The 23,571-nt window shown below is 47.6% G+C and overlaps 1 protein-coding gene across 2 annotated transcripts; it reads right to left on the minus strand.

Annotated features, from left to right (window-relative positions):
• Positions 1-2,873: 2,873 nt before the first annotated feature.
• TMED10 (transmembrane p24 trafficking protein 10) lies at positions 2,874-18,172 on the minus strand. Of its 2 annotated transcripts, none has more exons than XM_074149160.1 (5): positions 17,888-18,172; positions 13,484-13,604; positions 8,944-9,017; positions 5,621-5,747; positions 2,874-5,152 (listed from the first exon to the last, which is right to left on the minus strand). In XM_074149160.1, the coding sequence occupies exons 1-5, from the start codon at positions 18,113-18,115 to the stop codon at positions 5,031-5,033; spliced, it is 672 nt and encodes a 223-aa protein (XP_074005261.1). In that variant the 5' UTR covers positions 18,116-18,172; the 3' UTR covers positions 2,874-5,030. The 2 variants fall into 2 exon arrangements, with proteins under 2 accessions (XP_074005261.1, XP_074005262.1); XM_074149161.1 differs by having other exon boundaries at positions 2,893-5,152; positions 8,944-9,011; positions 17,888-18,115.
• Positions 18,173-23,571: the final 5,399 nt, after the last annotated feature.

Raw genomic sequence — 23,571 nt, forward strand, 5'->3', positions numbered from 1 at the left:
TCATACCACCTCGAGACAATGTGCCACTCTGCCTCTTGCGAAATCATTCTGGAAGGATGAATCTGCATAAGGGCAGGAACACTCTCATTTAAACCAAATCATGGCAAGGATCAGCTTCATTCAAAGATCTCATTCATGGCTTTCAGAGTCAAGACAGCACATTGATTACTTTATTAACACACAGGTAGAGCAGCCCATACTGAGAAGGAAGAAATGACAAGGCATCTACATGGTTAATTATAATCAGGAAGACAACACCATGAGATTCCAGTTACACATGTATAGCACATACCTTACACCTGGGGGAAGATTATCCAAACACTCAGGGCGGGAATAAAAGACCAAGCAGCTGGCGTGGGTGAGAAAACCCAAGAGTGTGAAGCTCTGCAGCAGGTCAGACCAGAGCTGCAATGGGGTACAGCTGGAAAGCACAAGCACGACATCCCCTCTGCTGTAGGAACAACATCCCCCACGTAACCAAGAAAACCCAAGTTCACCTCATTACCATTCCAACAGAACCTCCTGCTGCAGCTTATGCAAAGATGACACAACACAACCCATTTAAAAGCTCAGGGAAAAGGTACCCCAGGAATATCAGCTATGAAAGGAAATTAAGCAAGGAAGAGGAAACCACAGAAGCGAGACTGAGCAACGTGAGCGCGGTTCTGTCATTGCCTTTTTTGAGTAACCTGCCCCCAAAGGAAGTTATTCAACACATACATTTATTGCAAAACCTGAAACAGAACGAGGCAGGTGGGTCCTTCAGGACACAGCAGCTTTCTCCAAACATGAGCTAAACAAATGATCCTTGTAGCTGCAATCACTGGAGATCTCCAAAAGACCTGGAGACCACAGGTCCTCTGGCAGGCTGTGTCAGCACGCTGGAGGTGCAGAAGCTAATGCACTGTTTAAGGTGACAAACTACATGGATCTCTGGCAAGAGGAGGAGTAATCGGGCATCAACTACTGCCATTTTGCAGAAAGTTTAAGTCACTTCTGCTGCAGCTGAAACAGAGCAGCTCCCAACTGCTGCCAGCGCAAAGCAAACCAGGCTTCCTACGAACACTGCGGAGCAAATACAAGTATTTCAGTGCTGCAGCAAAAGCTTGGTCTCACCTGTTTCAGGCTTACAAAAAGGTCCAAGAAATGCCACCAGGCAGTTTTTCCTAAATCCTCTGCTCCTCCCACCTTCCTCAGAGAGAAGCAGGCCCACCAGAGCCACCACCAGCGGCGGTTTGGGGGAGGAACAACAGAACAGGCACAAGCCTGACAAATTTTTCAGGTGGAGAAGGGACAGCAGACAAAACTACCAACCCTGAACCCCTACAGTCTTCACCGGCCTCAACTTTTGTTCTCCTGCGAAAGATGTATCCGTTTCAGGTTTGTGCTCTCTCCATCCCAACAAGCCACTTTGAATGTAGGGGAAGTTCATTTCCCAGAGACTTTGTTCACTTAAGGGCAAGGCCATCCCAGGCACCTGAAAGACAAATACAATGGAGGGACACAACTAAAGATATGAGAGAGACAGAAATATACCACACGAGCTGTCAGGGGTGAAGAGAGGCCACGCTACTCTCCCAAACCTCTGCTGTAGGACCCCATCAAGTGCACAGGCAGGAATCCCCTAATGATCTCGCCAACAAGCTGCCAAACTAGTTTGAGTCGAAAGTCCCCGGTTTGCCAGCTGGGAGGCAACGCGGGTGTTGTGCACTTGGGTTATTTCTCACATACCTGAGCAGCTCGTTAGAAATCAGCATCAGAGTGTGTAAATTGCTCACCCCCTCCCGGTGCATGCACTCAGCAGCTGCAGCAGGCGCTTTGCACAGCCCACGTTGGCAGAGCGGGGAGGGGGGGAATACAAGAAGATATACCTTACTTAGGAATGCTCACGCGCTGTGTTAAGTAGCGCGATAATTAAATCGTTAGTCACATTGACAAGTGGGTGGAAGAGGCTGGAAATGTCTGATGCAGTTTGCTACAGGCAATTACAGATTTATCAGCGATGCATCCGTCACACGCAAAGATGGGCTCACACCCAAGTATCTGCAACAGCTCAACTTTAGCCCATTTCCCAGAGGTAAAACAGAACGAAGACACCAGCTCGGCACCCCACTGCTGTGCAACAGCCCAGACCCACCGCCAACCTACCGCATGAGAACAGCTGTATGATTTCACACACTCAAATATTCATCCAGGCAAGAACTTGCAGAAGCTAATCCCTATCCAAACATCTGGGAATTTCCCTTCTTGAAATTCTCCCTGATATTACTTACTAGTTATGTAGCACTTAACGTGCCCCCAGCCCTGTTTCGTAGCATATCTCACCTGGCTACCGCGTGACAAAAGGCTCGCAGGCTCAGCACTCCTGCTGACAGCATTTCGGTAAATACCCAACCACTCTCTTCAGTAAGCATCACCGCTCACACAGGACCTACTCATCTTTGCAACATCTTAAAGTTTCCTCTAAAGCACAAAACTGAAAGTAATTCCCTTTGTCTTAATGAACTAAATTTTACATGGGAGCCGACGGTGAAAAATGGGATCTTGTCTTCTAGAGCACCAGCCCCGTTTCACCACCAGTCTCAAAATTCTTCCACATAGAGTGATATAATTAGGAAGGGACAGGAAGAAAGGCAGCAAATGGTAACCCGTATTAGAGACATCTCACTTGCTGTGCTGATCCCACTCCGCAAAGAAGCCTGTGCAGCTTCCCAAGTCCAGAATTCTCAAATTCTTTAGAAATTAATTGTTGCTAGAGAAACCCAAAGGCTTGTGGGGGGGTCTGTGTACTTGCTGCTTCCTGCAACAGGTCAGCTTGCAGGGAACAGCAGTCGGTAGGAAGACGCACAAAGAGGACAAGACTCACACAGACAACTGAGGTGGGTTGTTTTTCCCCAAAGAAATTTTATTTGAGAAAGTTGACAAAAATCCCCCAACCAGTCATTACAGGTAAATCCATACCAGTCCCCCACACCTGCTCCCCAGTAACCATACTGGTACAGTGAAGATCAAAACACAACACCAGAATGATGATAGCGTAACAGTCACCTGGGGAACTTAAGGCCTCACCACCATTTTTAAGATAAAGGTATCTTTGTACTCAGGTAAGGACGGGGAGAGGATATCAAAACAGACAAGACTGGAAAAGCCCATTTTTTGTACTGTCTTTTCAAGTTATATAAAAACAAAAGCAAAACCTTTTACAGATCTACAGGCTTCAAACTGTAGGACCTAAAACTACCTTCAAATGACTTCAGTCCTGTGGCATCACCGCTGTTCTGCACTGTAACAGCTTTCGAAAACATACAAGGATAAAATGGATGCAAGGGCAGAGGAGTGGACTTGAGTTCTTAATATGGCTTTATCAAAAAAGAAACAAATTAAAAGCAGTCTAAGCACTTGCCAGTACAACTAACAACTCCAGGAACTCGGCAATGGCAGAGGGGAGGCAAAGTACTAATGTACTTAGATGACAGCAGGTCATCTTTTCATCCTCTTTCCCATTGCCTCATCCCAGACAACCGTTTCCTTCCCAGCAACAGATCAGATTCAGGTCAGAAGTTACAAAACCATGCTTTTTTCAAAATGGTAGGCCAGGCCCATGGCCATGACAACCCCTTCCCTAACCAGAAGCATCTAAGCACATGACACCAGAATGCTGTGCTGCTGAACCATTTGCTCTGAAGGAACGCAGAGAAGGTGAAAGAATTTTAATCACTGCCTAAAAACTGCAGCAGGTAAATCCAGGGATTTAACCTGCCTGTTTTTTCCCAGCTTGGCATATTTAACATCATGCCATCCAGAGGGCTGAGAAACAACAAGAAGCTGCTTACTCTCTCTGTAGTACCCCATAGGAGAATCACAACTCTGTTGAGGGCACTGTTCCGACTCTCCCCAGATGTAGAATTAGCCTATCCCTACCCTGTACTGCTTTTTTGAGTTCATCCACATTCTTCCAACTCTTCTGCCAACCTGCAAAGCACCCTTTGCACCCTCAGACCTCAACGCGGGGTATGCTTTGCATGAGCAGCAGCCCACCTAGCTTTGAGGTCTCAGAAAATGAGATTCAGTCAACTGCCTGCTGGATAAACGCTACACTCTTAGATGAAAAAAAGTCTCCTGTTCACTGTAAAACCAATTTTCCTAGCATAACCTGCTCCTATTTGCTCTGTGACTGTATCTGACTGAGGCCTCCTGTCTGCACAAAAGGCCATCCCTGACCAAAGCTTTCAGGAAAACTGCTGCATCATTTCAGAGCAAGAGAGGCAAATCTAAGACAAATACGTGGAGCAAGGGTGGGACCAAGGCTAGACAGCTTATATGAGCAAAGCAGGCTTCTCCTTCGCAAGCTCAAACACCTTCCCAAGCCCTCCTTCCAAGGCTTCCCTTCCTCCAGACTGAACCACCGTATGCTCAAGCGCCCTGACCTGTCAGCACAAAGACACCAGCTCCCACAGGGAGAAAAACAGAGGTCCACGACAGGAACCAAACCTTGGACCTCCCTCTAACCTCAGGCCCTGCTGGAATGATGAATCCTATTGCTTTGCACTCACCTCCGTTTGCAGGAGGCTCAGATCCCAGCTGGTCAGAACAGGGAAGCTCCCACTCTGCCCCGGTGCTTGCCGCATGGCACCCACAGAGCTCAGCAGGGTCAGAGTGGCTCAGAGTAACACTACAGTCACAGACAGATGGGAGACATCATCAAGCCAAGATTATAAAAGGAGAACAGACAGCGCAAAAACTTGCTGCAGCTGTCATGGAAATATCTTTTTTTATTATTATTATTATTTAATCGCTGTCCCAGGAATCCCCAAACCCATCACAACCTCCCCCACCCTCAACATCCAACAGGATTTCACAAGTCCCCCGTTCCTCCACTGTTTAGGCTCCCCTCCCCCTTTAGGGTCCAAGTTCCTGCAGAAAAGCTCCAGTCAGCAGGTGTCATCTGTGAGATGGCTCCAGGGGGACCATGGCTGGGTCCCAGCGGTGTCCAGCTGGGTCTGAGAGGAGGGGGAGGAAGACTTGCTCCTTTACTCAATCAGTTTCTTGGCCTTGAAGAAGCGACGCAGGTAGAAAACCTGCCAGGTGGCCAGTCCGATGAGACAGCACATGGAGAAAATGCTGAAGTACAGAACCCGGGTGTTTGTTGACTCTGAAACAGACAACAAACCATTGCACGGGACTCCGACATCACAGGATGCACCTCAAGAGGGCAAAGTTCCCAGGATTTTCTTTCCCCACCCCTGGGCAACTTCAAAGGCAAGATACCATACAGCATGAAAGCAAGGGCACCCAAGCACCAGCAGTACTTGAGAATAAAAGCAGAGGGAACAAGAAGGATAATGAGAGGGAACAAGGCGAAACTGTGGTTAATGGGCAACATTAAATGGTTCAGAGTAATTCACATTAGGAATGGAGAAAGAAAAAAATGATTTCTAGAGATGGGACACACAAGACTGACTGCTTCAGAGGGAGAGAAGTATCAGCACGTTTCCCTTGCTAGGAACAGAACAGGCAGAGATGGCCATAATTGCTTGATCTCCAAATGCTGTCGTAATAACATGTTCTGCAGAAGGGGTCTTAGAGCTCCATCCCTCTGAAGGAGTGCACAGTCTCTTACCGTTTGTGTCCCTCATCTCCTCTTCTCGTTTCTTCATGTAGGCAAAGTCATTAACGATGGACTCTGAAAGATCTTCCAGGCGCCTCAATTCCACTTCCAGAGGCTTCAACTTCTCCACTTTTGCAATCTAGAAAACAGAAGAGTCAGGCAATCACTGAGCCAAAACCAAAAGCTCCCACGTGGGTTTTTACTGCCAGTTTGAACCACTCCTCCTCACATACTACAGATCTGGGGCATCCTTCCCCTAGGGAACCACCTCTACAAGCCAGAAACTACCATTGCATAAAACACTATCACTTCTCCCACCTGTTCTCTGAAACACACTTTCCTACTACCCCTCCTACACAACGGAGGAGCGCTGTGTGCATACAAGCACATTTCTTCCTTATTCAGCCTAACGTTAACTCATTCTCAGTTGGTTTCTGAGCAGTGGGTAGAAGAGTTTGCCACATGACTAAACCTCCAGTGAATAGAAGTCACAGACTGAGACAGAGGTGACTAACTTACATACGCATACGACACTGTTCTATAGGTACACAGGGAATTAGCACCAAGACTTACTTTGCCAACGGCTGCCACATGCCCCATAAGGCCGGGCAGCCCCATTCCCAGTAGCAGTGGTCTGATCACACCGACAAGAGCTCAGGGCTTTTATCACTGATAGCCTCAAGGGCAAGAATACGCTCTTGGTAGGGACCAAGCAGCTACAAAGTGCTCCCTCTGCTTCAAGCCACCAGGTGACGCTGCGGGAACACTTATGGGACCAGCCGCCTCTGAGACAGTTGGAAAGAAAAAGCAAAATACGCTTCTCTCATAAAAGCTGGTTTTATAGGAAATCATTTTTGTGCAGAACCTGCAACCCACAGTCCTACAAGTCACAGACTTGTATCCAAAAAGAAATATCCACAGGAAATTCAATTAGAAAGCACAGTCCACAACAGCAACTATTTAAAGTTGAGTGCGTAAACACACGTCCCTGCCCCAGCCCTGGCTGTAACCTGACTACACATTATGTAAAATCTGTGACACAAGGACATTACTCAAAGGAAGCTAACTGAAATTCCTGCTACGGCACAGGGTTTGGGTAACTCCAGTTCTTGTGTAGAATTTGTCACTGTTACCAACGAGCGACAGGCCCCCACCACGAAGGCCAGATGCCGTGTCCCCAGGCAATGCAGCAGAAGAAAGACGCGCTACAGAAAACACAGGGAGCACCTGCAGCTCACCACCGGTCTCATCGCCACACAGAATTACTCAGATATCATCAACAGGACAACAAGGCACAAGGACAAGCAGGACAACATCCCTCAGTGGTTCAGGTGCTGACAGGCAGGCAATGGGGTGCCCATCCCCAAAACGCCACTTCCAGAGGCAGCTGCCTGGGTGTCAGAGCCCATCTGAAGAGCTGCTCGTGACCAGGCCAGTGGTAGCTAATCACCCATTTCACTGAAGGGTCTTCACATGACACAAGTATCCTGGCAAGCTGCAGGCCATCAAGCAGTCATCTGAGGATTTTATGCTGAGGCGAGCTGTATATTACAGCTCTGCCAGCACAGCAGTGCCAATTCCGAGTGCATTTGTGAGGAAGGGTAGGAAACAGCAGGTTAAACTCCTCCCGCTTGCTAGCCAATAGGTTGTACTGACAAAACCCTGTGACCTGGACCCGTATCTGCCAGCAGAGCTTTGCTGGAAAACTGGCACCAGTGTAAGAGTGCCTATGGCCCAGACTCTGCTGACACAGCTTGAGCAGCAGGTCTGTAACACAAGGTGTCAGGCAGCTCTACTGACAAGCAAACCCCCTGTTGATTGGCTCCATTATCTTCCTGGAGGGTACTCTTCCTCATTCACAGAAGGCTACAAAGGTTCCACTGGGAAACAAAACAAGGCTTGTCTGCTCCTGCATCCCTTCAGCCGCGTTTAATAGGTGTAGCTAGAAACATCTGATAGCTACTTTTAGTCCTGCATGTACTCTGAGACTCACATCCTGGAACCTCTTTCATTCCTAGTGAAGCCAATATGCCCAGCTGCTCCAAGGGGTTTTGTAAAAAGCCCACCAAGCATCTGTGACTGTGGAACACCATCATCCTAGAAGGAACATCTGGACTACCAGATCAGCCAAGACAACAACCCCACTGAACTTCTCAGGGGCCACTCAAAGATTTGTCAAAGCCTAACTCTCTTCCTAGCATAGAAAGAGACATGCCAAGAATTGTCAAGGAGTAGCTGATGTGGAAAGGAACCTAGATCAGCAAGCCTTCTTGGTGCCCTCTGAAAAGTCTTTTCACTTTTTGCTACCTTCATTTCTATCTATTGAATTGAGAAAGTCACTCCTCACTACCCTCGAGAATTAAGGCATGACACTGCCATGCAGTTAGGTTTTCTAACCCAGCTCACTCTCCCAGTTGCTCTCCTCCAAGACTGTCTGGATCTATGAAAGCTTATGGAGGCAGACCTGGACATCACCCCTCCTCCCACTGCATGTATCCATGCACAAGCAGAACAAGTCACTGATACCATCCAACTCCCTGCATCGAGTCTTCTTGCAGCAATTCAACAAGAGAAGAACTGGGGAGAAGACAGGTCACTGGGACTTTACAGCAGACAAACATCACAAGCAAAAGGCTCAAAAAGGCAGCAATTCCAGGAGAGAAACCTGGAGGTTAGCAGCCATCAAAATTCAGCATCCAAACCAGCCAGCACTGTCCCAGCCACAAAGCAGCTGCTATTCCACACAGCTGGCTCATGGGTCTAAGAAAGCTAAGATGGAAACGTTTAGGCTTTATGCCTATTTGCAATGTTACACCTTCAAACCAAAAACCCATTTCACACCAGCTAATATTCTGTCAAACACCTTTACCCTGATATACTGCCAGTTCTTAGAAACGCACAAGCACCATTTCAGGGCTGATGAGCCAGTACATCTTACAGTCAGGAAGGTAAGAACAGCAACAACGTAACTTGACCTTTAGGACAATCTGATATTAACCTAAAATGCCCTCTGCTGCTTGGGCTGGGGGAACTTCACATCTCAGTCTCCTGTTGCCTCTAATGCCTATGCCCAGAAGCTGGGTCACGCTGTCCTAGCAAAGAAATTCACACATTAGGCTCCAGTTCCCAGAGTACAGAATTAATTTTAGCTGATGTTTATCTTTTTTTTTTTCTCTCTCTCCTAACACACAAAGCTTCACTGGAATTGTAGGTTGCAGACAGGCTTTCATCACCGCTGGGAAAACAGCTTCCCATCACGAGCCCCAGATCTACAAATGGCATCACGTGAGTGCTGGGAAAGGGGAGCCTGCAGTGCAGGCAGCCAGGGGACATACCTCCTCGTAGTTCTTTGCTTCAACTCCATGCTTCATATCCAGGATCACGAGCTGGTCCGGCATCCTCCCTGTTCCTGGAAGCATAATGAAAGGATTCATTGTGCGAAACATTCAGCCTGCCAGGAAATCACCAGCTCTCCCCACCACTGAGGAAGAACTCACAACATCCCACCCCTCCCTCCATGTCTGCAGCTAACTGCGGAGGCAGCACAGTCCAGCCTAAAAATACAGAGACTTCACAATAAATCCTGGCTGAAGGAGAGCCTCCCAAAGATAATGAGAACAAGCTGTAACTAAAAGCGCTAAGTGTGTGTAGGATGCAAATCACTGTAAAAACTGCAGAGGATTAGAAGATGAATACCAGCTGCTATGAGACAGCCCGGCAAAAGACAAGTCACCAGAGGGACAAATATTCAACTGGGAAGCCCACGTTCCTCCTAGCAGGAAGTGCACCAGCAACTCATGAAGGTTACTGGGGTTGTAAATGATTTTACATTCAGAGGAGCAGAAAACTGCTTTAATTGAGGAATGTGGCATGTGGCAACTACCGACCCTCACATGCTGCAGCATCTGCAGAAACAAAGGCAATGCCTTTACCAATATCTGTTCTCAAGGAAGGAGCAGCTCAGATGTCCGAGATCCACACTGCTAATGCAAACCCCAAGAGGGCAGGAGGCTTCTGAAGCCGGGAAAACGCCACTTCAGAGAACTGCCAGCTGGAGCCGCACAAACAGCGAGTAGGAGAAGGCTGCAGTCAGCTGCTCAGTAAGTACCTTTTAAGGCTGTAGCCCCCCAGCTGGGGACACCTACGGCCAAAAGCTTCTTTTAACTGCTACAAACTGCCACGTCTGAGAACATTAATGAGAGGAAAAACAATAAATATATAGAATAGGGATATAAGATACCCTAAAGAATGCAGTACATCAGCTGACTCGAGTATCATATTCTACTATACCACCCACCAAGGAAATGTCTGTACATAACACATTCCAAAATCCCAGCATTTTGGGCCATGCAGTTGTCCTCAGCTGGCTGCCAGCAAAACACAAGGTCTGAATTCACTTATACTATGAATTTCAGTCTTTATCCAGGAGCATGTCCAACACTCACACTTTGCCTTAGGAGGCTGCCAGGTGACATTCCCTCAGTCCACACACAAATTCAATGTGCAGGTTACACCAGGTCACTCCAGTTGAAGCTAGGAAGATCCTCCAGATCTTCAGTACAACACCTCCAAATTTTCTCTCTACCCACTGAACAGTTCTTCAACACCAGAGTAGAACCACCTCCACCTTCTACTGCTAGCAGAACATGGAATAACCTACTGACAAGATGGTCCATATCAACCACAAACTGTTTCTTAAATTTCCTAAGGAATACAGGAGCTCAAAACTCAAACCTAGCTATGTAAGAACCCAATGAATAAATGAGGATTAGGATGGAATTTTTTGGTTTTCTCATAGAAGACCAGTTACTGTAAAAACAAACTGAAGTCCCAGCACTGTTCTTTAACAGACAGGCTGTATACAACCACCCAGTGTTCCTTTCTCCAGCCACAACTTTTGACCACTTATGCCATACGTATAGCAGCATGCCTGGAGACTGGCAGGTAGGACAGCCAACAGTAGCTGCAGAAGAAAATTCAAAGCACACAGTTCAGTGAGAGGTTTCTGGTTTGGTTTGTTTTTTTTTAATGTTCTTTAAATTACAGCAACTTGGGCGGAGAGCTGGAGCTTCCAGGAAGAGATGAGAAAGATAAAAAGGCCAGTGAATGGGAGAACAGAACTGGAAGGATTAATTTGTCAGGCTGGAAGGGAGAGCTGCCAAGAGGCAGTAAGAAAGTAGAAAACTTAGAGCTGCTGGGAGCAAAGGGATGGAAAGCAGGCATTCTGCAAGAGGTTAACGTTGTCAGGGACTGGCCTGGAAAAACTCAAGTTGCTCTTCTACAAGTTTCCTGAGCCCAAGGCAGCCCCCTTGACGCTCATCAGACCCTCACCAGAGCAGATTGGATCAGCAGCAAAGAGAAAAACAGCTGAGTCCAGAGATCTCGAACTTCACCACCACCTACACTCACCAGGAGGTCTTCAAGAGGTCATCTCACATGAGCATAGAACTGTTTCCTGGGAGATCAGGGGAGATCCTAATTTGCAAAGTCAGTGGAAAAACAGGATGGTTGACCTGGATGTCAAAAAAATTTCCCACAGGAATTCCAGAAAAAGTGAGCCATAACACTCTTAAGGAAATTTGGGAAGAGGATTACAGAAGGAGCAGAGAGGTACAGATTAGCACACAGGAGGAGCCCTACAGGGAGCACGTAGTGCCGGCCAGGCTGCTCTTCTCAGAGATTAGCATTTGGTGCAAGAGTAAGTGTGCCAGGGAACAGAGCACTGGTCAGGAAGACAGGACCTTTCCACCCTGGAAGAGGGGAAAAAAGCCTGTCATGCAAATATCCATAGCTCAAAGAAGCACCCTAAGAACTCCTCCACTCTGATAAGGTGGACCTTCTAAATAGTATCTCCTTCTCACTTCCTCTTCCTCATTTCTGTGGTTAAAGATTGAGAAATCCCAGTTGCTTAGACTCCTCAGGTCCCAACGGCTCTGGGCTTCCTCTACCAACAGTTTTTCTCTTCCAGTACTCCACCAACGTCCTCCTTGGCTGCCACACTGCAAGCCTTGACCACTCACTTGATGAGACTGTGAAAAAAACCCCCGACCTTTAAAGAGAAACATAGGGATAAAAAAGCATTTGGTCAGTTCCCCCATTCCCATCCTGACCTTACAGAGGAAACAAGGCTCTTCCCTGTGATGTGGTTACTTCTTCCACAATTACCTTAACCAAGTCCTGCAGATGATCAAGCCTCACAGTGCCACCTCCCTTTCATACTTCCTTGATTTCCAGCACAGGCATGGGAAATCTGGAGATACTCATCATGCAGCATCTCTCTTTAGCAAGGAATCTGGGGGTGTCTGGGTCCAAAAAGAAAACATCAGCTTGGGGATCCCCAAAGTGAAAGCCTCCAGAAAAGGATTCAGCTCCTCAATTGAACAGCTCTAGATTTTGGCACCTCAACACCCCACTGGTCACCAGGCAGAAGCCGCACTTTGAAACATTTTATCCTCATCAGTACTGACAACTTTAAAACAAACTTGCAAAAATACAAGGGAGCCAGGGAAAAAACATTTGCTCCAACCAAAAGAGCTATAAGGGGCTCAGTCTAGGCGAGAAACCTCTGGTCACCGGCACTGAAATAAGAGTCTAGACACAACTAAAGAAAGAAGCCTTTCCCGCTTCAGCGTGTGATCCTGTGGAAGCTATGAAAGGATCTGTGGGACTGTCTGGAGACCTCCCAAATACCCAGGTGTTGGACAGTAAATAGCATGGGTGACTCCCAGATGAGTCACTAGTGCCTGCACGTCTCGATATGTTAAGGAGCATTTGGAAGCCCTACCTTTGGAGTGAAATAAAAGCAAAATCCTGACCATTTGGGGTCACTGTCTTATCTGTAAAACACTAGAAAACATGTTACAAGCCAGATCCCTCCCAATCCCAGCAAAGAAGATAGCCTTCTCTTTCTGGAAAGTGCCCTTCAACTTGCAAACTATTTGTATCTTACACATGGAGCAAAACAGCAAAACAGAGACAGCCTTTCAGCAGATATGAGGAACGCTGCTAGTGACTGCTCTGTGAAATGCTCTGGCATCTTTCAGGATAACACCTAAGAAGAACCAAGACCAGGGAGCAGAACTCCGACAGTGACCATGAAAAGACGTGAGCACCTACGAACACGCATGTCCTTGCACCACCACAAATGAGATGAGAGCCCACGTGCTGGCTGTTTCAGCCTGAAGTTGAGCCCAGCCACCCAAAGCAGCACATGCGTCACACTCACAGGAAATGAGCCTCGGCGCTCGTTAGGCAACCATCCCTGCAGCACAAATGCAAGGCTGACATCCTGCTCATTTCCCCTTCCCTTTACTGGCCACTTAGAGAGCAGTTGTGGGTGCAAACCAAAGCCACGTTCTCTATACACACACTCCAACCCCAGAAAATGGTTGCTAACCTAACACAGGACTGCTGCCAAGTACACACTGTGGAGAGATGATGTCCCACCAAGTGGGGAGAGAAGGTCAGCTGAGGAAAAAGACAGGGTCCTGGAGATGATGGCATCCTGCTCTGTACTGGCCCAACTGCAGGATGGGGAGAAGCATGACAAGGGCAAAAGAGGCGTAGTTTGCTCCCCAGTACTGCCATGCATTGGAACTGTGACGACCTCTGTGGGAGGAACATGAGGCTCCCCTTTCAGAGGAAACCCAAGCGCCCTTCACGACAGACACAGAGGATGACTTCACTTCAGATGCAACACTGATAGCAGATATTCTGCAGAGAGACTGCCTACAGCCACCCGAAGATCAGCCTTAGAAGTCAAACGGTGTTCTGCAGACCACACTCAGGATCACTTTACCCATACCCCTAGTCCACATACCTACATGAACTTGTTGGGAAGCTGGAAGCAGCCAGCAGACCTTTCACTTCACTTACCCACAGGAAGCTTGCTCTCAAAACAGGCCTCAAACATATCATAGTCTTCAGTGGTGAAGGCAAACTTTCCCTTAGTGGCATCCTCCTTGGCATACAGGATGTGTCCAGCTGAGTCAGTTATCTGTAAAAGAGACAATAAGGGTGAGGAGCACAGCACTTCGCTGCCACAGGCTCACGCTGCCTGCTCTATGCAGCACGAGTTCTCATCATCCTATTTGGAGCTGCTGCGCTCTCCTTTCAATAGTTTGCCTCCTTCCTCACAACTGTATCAATTCCTCTCTTCCTCATCCCCACGCCAGGACCTGACAAAATCTAAGGTAATTTATTGACTCTCAGATTAAGCAAAACAGAACCCCGCCAAAAAAACCAATCAACCAACCAAAAAAACCCCAAACCACACCAATTCCTCTTCCTCCTCTAACCTCTGAATATAGACTACGTTTAGGAACTCTAGCTGAACCAAACTGTTATTCATTGCCGTCTTTTTGCAAGCAAAATTCATAAATTCCCATAGCAACAGAGATACAGAGAAGCCTTACGGGACAGAAAAAGACTCATTCCCCAGAAGATGAAATGGAGAAGGGCACATCTATTCCTCTAGAAACGAACCACCAGCGTGGTTCTGACTTATACAAGGTTTGGGTTCCAAGATCCATAAAAGTGGCCACTTCAGAAGACAATTCAGACTACACAGACAGAATAATGACTGCTTTGCACTAAGTCTATGAAATTACTAAGAATAGGCAAAAACCGTAGAAGATCTACAAATATGCCTCAACAAAGAGCCAAAAAAAAAAAAAAGGACACACATTTCATGACGCAGACTTGAGAATCGTTGTGCTCAATTAAAGGCTCCGTCAAGTTTAAATACTCTGACCATGGAAAGGGGTGAAAAAAACTGAAGGCGTTACAATACCACCTGAAAATCAAGAGTGTGTGTTCCACTGGAATGCTTCCCAGCTTCCCTCAACAGGTATGTCTGAAAGAGCACGGGTGCTAAAGTTACTAGGGCTTTTTGAAAGTCTTAGAGGTGAAGAGATTAAAAAGCTTGGGAACAATTTCAAAGGTATATAAGAGAGAAGTACACAAAATAATTTGTAGTATGAAGAAGGTAAGTCAGATATTCTCCTTTACACCATCTTACAACAGAAAAACAGCCTCGTTTCCTTGTACAAAGGCCATATACAAGAGGGCCATGTACCCAAAATTATTCTAGGGAAACACTCTTCTTTATTCTTATTAGAACACCTAATTAACTCCCTGCCTCAGGATACCCCTGGTGCCAGCAGCCTGCTGGACTCACGCGGACCTTCACATGGATAATGACAGTTGCTGCATTAGGCAGGAAAAATAATAAAATATATAAATCCTCATGCTTCAGGATATAAACCATAGCAGGCAAGACTTTAGGAACAAGCTTCCTCTACATACAGATTATCCTGTAATTGTCTGTTACGGGATTTGTTGTAGCTGCTCCTGCACCATATGGTATTTGTCAGCGTCTGAGAACATGGAGGAGCACCGCTCTGCTCTCCTCCCGTGCTGCAGTTCCTGCTCTGAGCTCTACCTGTATTCAAGCAGCCAGCAGAGCAAAGCACGCCTGCACAGCCAGGCACAGGCAGCTGCCTCACCAACCCCCTGCCACAAGCCACCAGACACAAGCCACCTCCTGCCTGGAAGCCACCAGACTATCGGAAGCACCCAGCTCAAGTCAGCAGGCCCTGCTGGAGTGCTGGACTGTCTGCCTGTGACCATGCAGATACAGTGTAAAAGCATGTGTTTTGGCCACCATACAGTGCACGCTATTCAACGGAGCCGTCCTCATTAAGCAAGTTGCTGGCCTCATCAGGCTGGTATCATATAATCTGCACACGGGGTTCCCCATCCCAAGAAGTGGTGACAAGAACACAATAAAACAAGCTCTCAAATGTCCCTATTATTTTAAGCACTATTCCCTTAGTGCTTTGTAGCCACCGGAGCTGATCTTTAGCTAGAGGATATTACGCAGCTTGATCCATTTTTGCCCTTTGAAGCTTTAGCAATAGCCTGCTCACGAACAGGATTCTGGACAGCAAAAGCTCTGCTATTCCGCTTTCATCAAAACTGAATAGATTTACCCAAACCAGCCAAATCCCCTGCCCATCCAGCCGGGCCTGCGGGGGCGGGAGAAGCTGCTAATAGCCCAGCCAGAACGCTTGTGGGGGAGTTGACCTGAAAGGGATTTTTCATGCTGCTCTAACGTTATTTACGGTAACGCAATCCCCTACAGACAGGGCATTGTTCGCCCTTGACAAACAGCCTGACGGTCCCCCAAAAGGCCAGCCTCGACAATGGGGCAGAGGCACGTGGCCGGGCCCAGGCAAGAGCGATGCCGCCCCTCGGCAGCCAGCTGGCAGCGCCCCCGGATTCCTCCAAAACAGAGGGTGCCACTGTTAGCGCCCACGTGTCACACGCATAAAACTTAGCTCACCGGCAGGAACTGAACTGAGCCCTGCTAGGATTAACTACCAACCTCTTACGTTTGATGGCCCAATCCAGGGGACCAAAGCAGACCATCCAGCGCAGAAGCAGCGAGACCACCTGCAGACATAGTGTCTTGAACTAACTTCTGCCCCACAAACTTAGACACAAAAAGAAGTATGCACCTGAGAGAGGAGTTACAGCACTTACAGCAGGCCCAGCATGTTGGGAGGCCACAACAGACCTGAACAATAAGAAGGAAAGCAAGAATTGTATCGATTATTGTTTCTCCTTTGTAGCTTTTCAAACTAGTAGAGGACTCGATTTTATTTCTGTTTTACAGTTCCAATGAAACAAAACTTCCACGAGCAGTCCTTCCTACCTGGATACTGGCTTCAGCAGCAAAGCCAGGCTAAGACTTAAACGTGGGATCTGCTGCTTCACCACCTCCCTAGACAAGTCCTCTGTCATAAAAGTGAGTTTTGGAAGTGACTGCAAGGCCAGTTGACCTAAGAGCGGGCAACCGGAGAACCAGGAGGCTCCATCACCAGGCGGTAAGAGACAGGTGGGAACATGGCACTCCATCTGAAACATGTGCACCTTACCAGGTAAATACTACAGCAACATTTTAAAGCTTTAAAGCTGCTTGGCTCTGCCTATACACGGACAAGTCTCCTCTTACAAATGATGTAAGAACAGCAGAAGAAGATTTTTAAATAAAAAATAAAGACTCCAGAACCGCCCTCTCTAGCCATAACCAAGCACAACTGCCAATAGTGTCTGTTGGAAGGGCAACTTGATTTCAAGAGATCTCAAATACTCACTGAATAACACTGAGCTCACAGAATCCTGAGCAGACCATCCCATCTGTTGGCCTGCTTACTTTTGAAGCCTTTGGAGCTTAGACAGAAATGAAAAAATATTATGAACTCATTAGGGAGCAACAGGCCTTCATCAGCTAGCTGGGAAATCTGAAGCCAGGCGAGGGAAGGCAGACTGCAGACAGAATTAAAGTGAAGCTGTTCAAGCTGCTCGTCATACAGGTGTGTATTATTCACATATATCCCCCTACAGTCCCTAAACATCCTTTGGGAGTGTTTTATTCCCCCCCCCAACGCCGGAGCAAACCCCTGCCTCCATAAAACCCAGGCGAGCCGCCACCCGCCAAACAGCCACTTTGCCTCCCAAAAAATTTTGCCCAGGGAAGCTGCGGATGCCCCATCCCTGGAAGTGTTCAAGGCCAGGCTGGATGGGGCTTTGAGCAACCTGGTCTTCTGGGAGGTGTCCCCTACCCACGGCAGGGGGGTTGGAACTTGATGATCTTTAAGGTCCCTTCCAACTCTAACCATTCTATGATTCTAAAACCTGGCTGCTAGGCCCTCGCCTTGCCCTTTCCCTGTGGCCCCACGCTCCATCCCGCCCTGCCAGGCCCTACGCGGGGAGGGAACCCTCGGGAAAGCCACGTCACCGTATCTTTCCTCCTTACACGATGCCAGCAGGCTTAGGACAGCCTTATCGCAGCGGCCTCGTCCCGCCGGAGGCCGTATAATCCGCACAACGAAGGCCGGAGGCCTTCGTTGTGCGGATTATACGGCCTCCGGCGGGACGAGGCCGCTGCAATGAGCTCTTTGGGGGAAAAAACCCTACATTTGGCTCAAACCAAGCTCCTGCCTTGCTCCCTTGCAACACCCCTCTGGCAAAACCCCTGGGCCAGCTGGTGGCCCCTGGGCAAGCAAGGTGAGGGCCTGGCCCCATCCCTCCCCCTTGAGGCGGCGTGGGCTGGCGTTCACGCGTGGGAAACGCCACGCAACACTCCCCCCCCTCCCCCCCCCCCCGCAACACACACGCCACGCCCCCCCCCGGCACGGTCGGGGAGGCGGGGCCACGCCGAGGTATCCCCCCCCACCACCACTCCTCCCCACCTCGCCCCCACCGCCGCCGCACCTTGAGGTTGGCGGAGGGTCCGGTGGAGGATCCCGGCGGGGCGCCGATCTCGTACTCCCCCGTGACCAGCGTGTCGCGGTGGATCTCCTCCCGCAGGCACTTCCGCGCCTTTCCCGGCAGCTGGAAGGAGATGGGCCGCGCCGGGCCCACCACCAGCAACAGGAGGAGGAGCAGGGCCGGGAGCGGGGCCTGCCCGAGGCGGGGGCGGCCGGGCAGCGGCAGCGGCATGGCGGCGGCGTCTGCGGGTGCGGCAAGGCCGGGCCTCCGCCACACGTGACCGACGCCGACGCCCCTGCGTCACGGCGGGGGCGGGGCAGGGGGCGGGGCCACGGGGAGCGACGTCACGCGGGTGGGAGCGGCGTCACGCGTGTCCCACGCAAAGGAGCTTCGGGGCGGGGGGGGGGCAGCGGGTTTCAGTGTCCTCCTGTGACCGCCACCTCTTCCCGCTCCAGCGTTACTGAAGCTCGTCCCTTCCAGCGAGCTGTTTGACTATCTAATAAACGATTCGTTAAGTTAATTCGTTAATAGTAATGAACGATAACGGTTAATAATTTCATCCATTAAAGAAGTCAAAAAATAATAATAGTAATAAAATATAACCCAGCCGTGCTCCAACGCAGAGGAGCGTACCAAGGATGGACAAGCAGCCTGAATGTTCTAGAGCCTTCTGCAGAAGGCGCATGTGCTGCTTAATTATTGCTTTTTTAAATTTCTGAGTCTCACAGAATCACCGTGAGAATGATACGGGGCTGGAAGGGACCTCTGGAGATCATCTGGTCCAACCCCCCTGCCAGAGCAGGTCCACCCAGAGCAGGTTGCACAGGAACATGTCCGGGTGGGGTCTGAGTGTCTCCAGAGACAGAGACTCCACCGCCTCCCTGGGCAGCCTCTTCCAGGGCCCCGCCACCCTCAAAGTAAAGAAGTTCACAGAATCACAGAATCTTCTAGGTTGGAAGGGACCTTCAATATCATCTTGTCCAACCATCAACCTAACTGACAAAAATAAACACCCACAAAACAACAAAATGCAACACCGTCACTAAACCATGTCTCCCAGCACCACGTCAACCTGTCTTTTGAACACTTCCAGGGATGGTGCCTCAACCACCTCCCTGGGCAGCCCATTCCAATGTCTGATAACCCTTTCAGTGAAAAAAAATTTCCTAATATCCAGCCTGAACCTACCCTGGCGCAACTTGAGGCCGTTTCCTCTAGTCCTGTCGCCCGTGACTTGGGAGAAGAGACCGACCCCCGCCTCTCTACACCCTCCTTTCAGGTAGTTGTAGAGAGCAATAAGGTCTCCCCTCAGCCTCCTTTTCTCCAGGCTGAATAACCCTAGTTCCCTCAGCCTCTCCTCATAAGACTTGTGCTCCAGACCCCTCACCAGCCTTGCTGCTCTTCTCTGGACCCGCTCCAGCACCTCGATGTCTTTTTTGTGGTTCCTCCTTGTGTTTAGATGGAACTTCTTATGTTCAAGTTTGTGCCCATTACTTCTCATCTTCTTCAGCCAAGAAAATTTAGTTTTATCGGATGTCTCACTTCTCTGGATCAGCATCCTGCAAATACGATAGTGGCGGAAGTATGGAAGCGGTTTTGACAGCAAATAAAATTATGATGATTTTTAAAGATCCTCAGAGGATTATTTTTTCTCTGCCTTTCCAGCATATGCTCAGATCTACTTTTTCTTTTTTTTTTTTTTTTTTCCTCTTGCTTTATTCTACTATTTAGGAAAATAGCATTAAATAACCTGCCACCCAGTCTTGGACTGCTGCTTCCCCTGGCACCAGGCCACCAGTGCTTCTCCCTTCCCAGCCTTCCTGGGCCAGCTGCAGGGACAACAGGGACCAGGGAGAACGTGCAAAAGTGGGAGAAGTGGCCTGCTTGGGTGTGTTGAGACGTAAGGAAAGGTGGAGAGAAAGAAATGCATAGTAACATTGCTAGAAAGTAAAACAAAAGCTCTTTTAGTAAAAGCATAAGTGAAAAAGAAAAAAAAATTACACCATTGTTTCACTTTTGTTTCTTGAACATCACCGGTCCTCTCCCATTGGGCAAAACATGTCTGTAATGACAATCAGGAATCAGGAATCGGTACAAACTTCAATCTTAAGAGGCTTAAACCAGCAAATTGAATGCCTGGATGTTCCTGTGGAGATCAAGACAGGCCACGCCACAGCCAGAGCATTTCAAAGAACAGCTCCATGCTCTCACATCCTCATGCTTGTATCTACCAAGACAATGTGACCAAGCCCATTGTGTGAAGGAACAGAAACCAAGCCCAACCGTACAGTGATCGGTGACCTTGCTTGGAGGGAAATAAAGAGAACTCTCACACAAAAAACCCTCCCAACACTAGACCTTTGCCCTTTATTTAAATGGCATTTTAGAGAATTTTCGGCAATTTTCCTTAGCAGAGCATGTATCTTTTAAGTGAAGGTCGACTGTGCCTAAATATTCAGTCCATTACTTTACTTTATGCTCCAGTTTATTGCTTGAAATTGGGTTTATGGTCACTTGTTGCACATTTCAATACATCTTTATTTTTCTAATTGGTTCACAAACCTTTCCTTACTTGGACAATTAAATTATTTGGAAGCTTAACCTTAACAAAATAAATATTTAGCTCTTTCTGTAATATGTCAAAGTATATTTGCACAATGAAAACATTCTTTCCATTGCAGCACTTAAGGCAGAAATAGATATTATTTCACAAGCTTTAAGAAACCTAGATTCCTAGAATTTGAATGTATGAAGTGTTGTAATGTTGTGCCACAAAATTCCTGATGAAACACGCACAGACCGACAAATCTCTCCGTGCAGAACATTCCCCATACCAGTGATTTGTACCCAGCCTTCTAGCACGTTTAAAACGTTAAATGATGCCTTATTTTCTGGGGCAAATAACAGAGAAAATGGCTCATTCGTGTTAAGGTAGCCTCATTTTCTAAAATCAAGGTGTGAAGTCAACCATCGAAGAACAAATATATGACCAACTACAATCCCTTCCTATTCTGGCCATTTTGTCACCGTACATTTTTAGATGGGTTACATTTAGGACGGACAAATTTATCCCCCGGTTTCTGTTGTAGCCTTCTCTCGTGTGGATGCATTATGCTGGAAACTGCCGCGCAGGCAAGTTCAGATCTAATTATAAAACCCCATCGGAGATGCTTCAGTGCCTTAGCCTGTTGTGAAAGAAAGTAGTACTGAGCCACTCTCTTCACAATCCCCGGCTTTTCACCCCTTAAAGCACCGAAACACGCCATGGGGCAATCTTCCTTGAGTGTGCAAAGCACCTTCTAGCAGAGGGAGAGCATTTTAAGATCCTTTCAGCTGCAGGTTTAGAAATAACAGTCGTGCAGGGACATGCCTTAACGTTTCCACATAGTGGAGGCTGGCAAAATGAAAGGCTTCCCGTAATTCTGAAACACTTGACAGAGGAGAAGAAGAGATTGATAATTTGTTACACAACTGTGGAGATGAAGTGATGACCTATTTCAGCCTAATCTGCTGTTAACGCATTGTGGGAGCTCGGCAATTAGCTGGAAGCAGGTATTTGTTCTCCCTGCCGCTAATCCGTGGACAGATGGGTGTACCCCCAAAGTAAATATTACCCTGTCATCTGCCAATGACAATACATTGCCAAAATTTAAACCATTTTGGTCCTCTGTACTTTTTATATTTCCAAATAGCCCTAACACAGTTTTGCTGCCGCCTTGAAAATAGTGAAGAGAGCAATGAATTATTCAGCTTCTATCAACCCTGTGTTATCAGAGGAGCACCAGAAACCTTTGGATATCTCTGTAGTAGTTTGAGGCAGCAATGGCAACTGAGGAAAATATGCCCTTTCCCCCCAACTTTCTAATTTTTTCCCAGCTGATGAAGAAGTTCACAGAGTGTTGGCGGTAGTCAATTTTTGCTATACCAAAATGTATCTTTTGTCCATGGTAAATGGCAGAAAACAACACTAATTTGCTATCTCCATGAAACAGTGTGTATGAATGTGTGTAAATGATGTAATTAGACTTTTATTTTTTTCTGTTTCAGCATCAGCTGCTGTGGCATTTCTGCATTTTCTTCTTTTAGACAATAAAACATTGAAACAATTTTCTTCTTAAAAACCATTCTAGACTTACTTTTATGCTCTAGTCCTTTTGCATTCTGCCTTGCACCTGCCAATCCACTACAAGCTACTGAGAAACTTCTATAAAAACTACATGTGCTTTACGATGCTAATCGCTGTTTTTACTAACCATGCAAAATTATTCATTCACTTCTTCTGGAAAGTGCAAGGCCTCCTCTTTTAAGCAGCTATATTTGAACTCCTTACTGGGATATAACCATCACAGCCACCATTGTGATCACAATCCAGATAGGGAAGTTATTCAATCAACTAAAAATAAATCAGTGGCTAAACAGCCATCAAACAGCATCGCGCTGCTCTGCCCCCCCTGTCATCTGTCCCAGAGACCCCAGGTACTGTGTGCTGGCCATATAGTTAAAACATATAGCGCTTGGATAAGACAGTAACCTTTAGACATCAAGAAGCATATAAGGTAATTCTAGCTGCATTTTTTTTGAGGAGACAAACTATTGTTACAATATATTTACGCATATCTGTTTCCATTTCACCCAGTGACTGAAGTTATTTTCTACCTAAAGTAATGATGGGGAAGCTTGGGCTTAAAAATCCTGCACAAATGTCAACTGGTTTTGCTTGAAATCAAGTGTGGGGGGCTTAATCTGAAGCATGAGTTCAATTAGGGAAGTGAAACATCCTTCATCACAGATAGCCCAGGTTCAGTTGCACACAAACCACTTTGAGGAAGTGAGCATCCACGATGCTTCTCTCGCCTCCCCCCAGTGCCTTCCCTGCTGCCAGGCAGGTTTTTGGCTTTCAAGCAATAGCCGGGGTGCAGGCTGGCAAGGCTCCCTCCCGCTTTCTGGAGGAAAATCTCCACTTCACTTCCCAGCAGCTTTCACCTGCTGCCCTTCTGGAGCTCAAGGGGAGCCAGTTCCCCTTTCCATTCCCAAGAGGCGGCTCCAGCCAAAGCCCTGCTTCTCCCCCGGCCCTGGCAGCGAGCACCATGTGAGCTCCCCAGAGGCAAAGCTCCTCATGGTCTCTCCTGCTCGCTGGCAGCTGCGTCGGGGTGAACCTTCCCAGTGTTGTAGAAAAAGTTAGCTGAAACTTGGAGCTGGCAGCTTAAACATTAACAACAGCTAGAGTAGGCGAAGCCTATAGATCGTGACATATGAACAGTAACAACCATATTACAACATTCCATATAAATATCTACAGGATCAGCCAAAACCAACCTGGGATGAAGTCACACTGTATAAGGGGATGCCCACTTAGCAACCACTTAATAATGAAACTGCACACAAATCAAACCTGTAAAAAAGCAAGATGACCCCAGACTTTAACATTACTATTGGTCCAAACTGCCACATGAGGGGTGGGGAAATTAGGTTGTAAGGGTATAATTGCTCAGGGATTTCTTTGTTCGGGCTCCCTCTTCAGAGGTGCCCAGCTTGAGCTGTAGCGCTACTCCAGCGTGAGTTGCCATTAATAAAAAGTACTTTTATAAAGTAATCTGTCTTTCAGCTTATGTGGAAACCTGGAGTCAAACCCTGTTATGGTGGCTGGCATGCATAATTTCCATAACACCAGCAAACACCAATAAAGA

Source organism: Numenius arquata, chromosome 6, assembly GCF_964106895.1.
Source record: "Numenius arquata chromosome 6, bNumArq3.hap1.1, whole genome shotgun sequence".
Lineage (NCBI taxonomy): Eukaryota > Metazoa > Chordata > Aves > Charadriiformes > Scolopacidae > Numenius > Numenius arquata.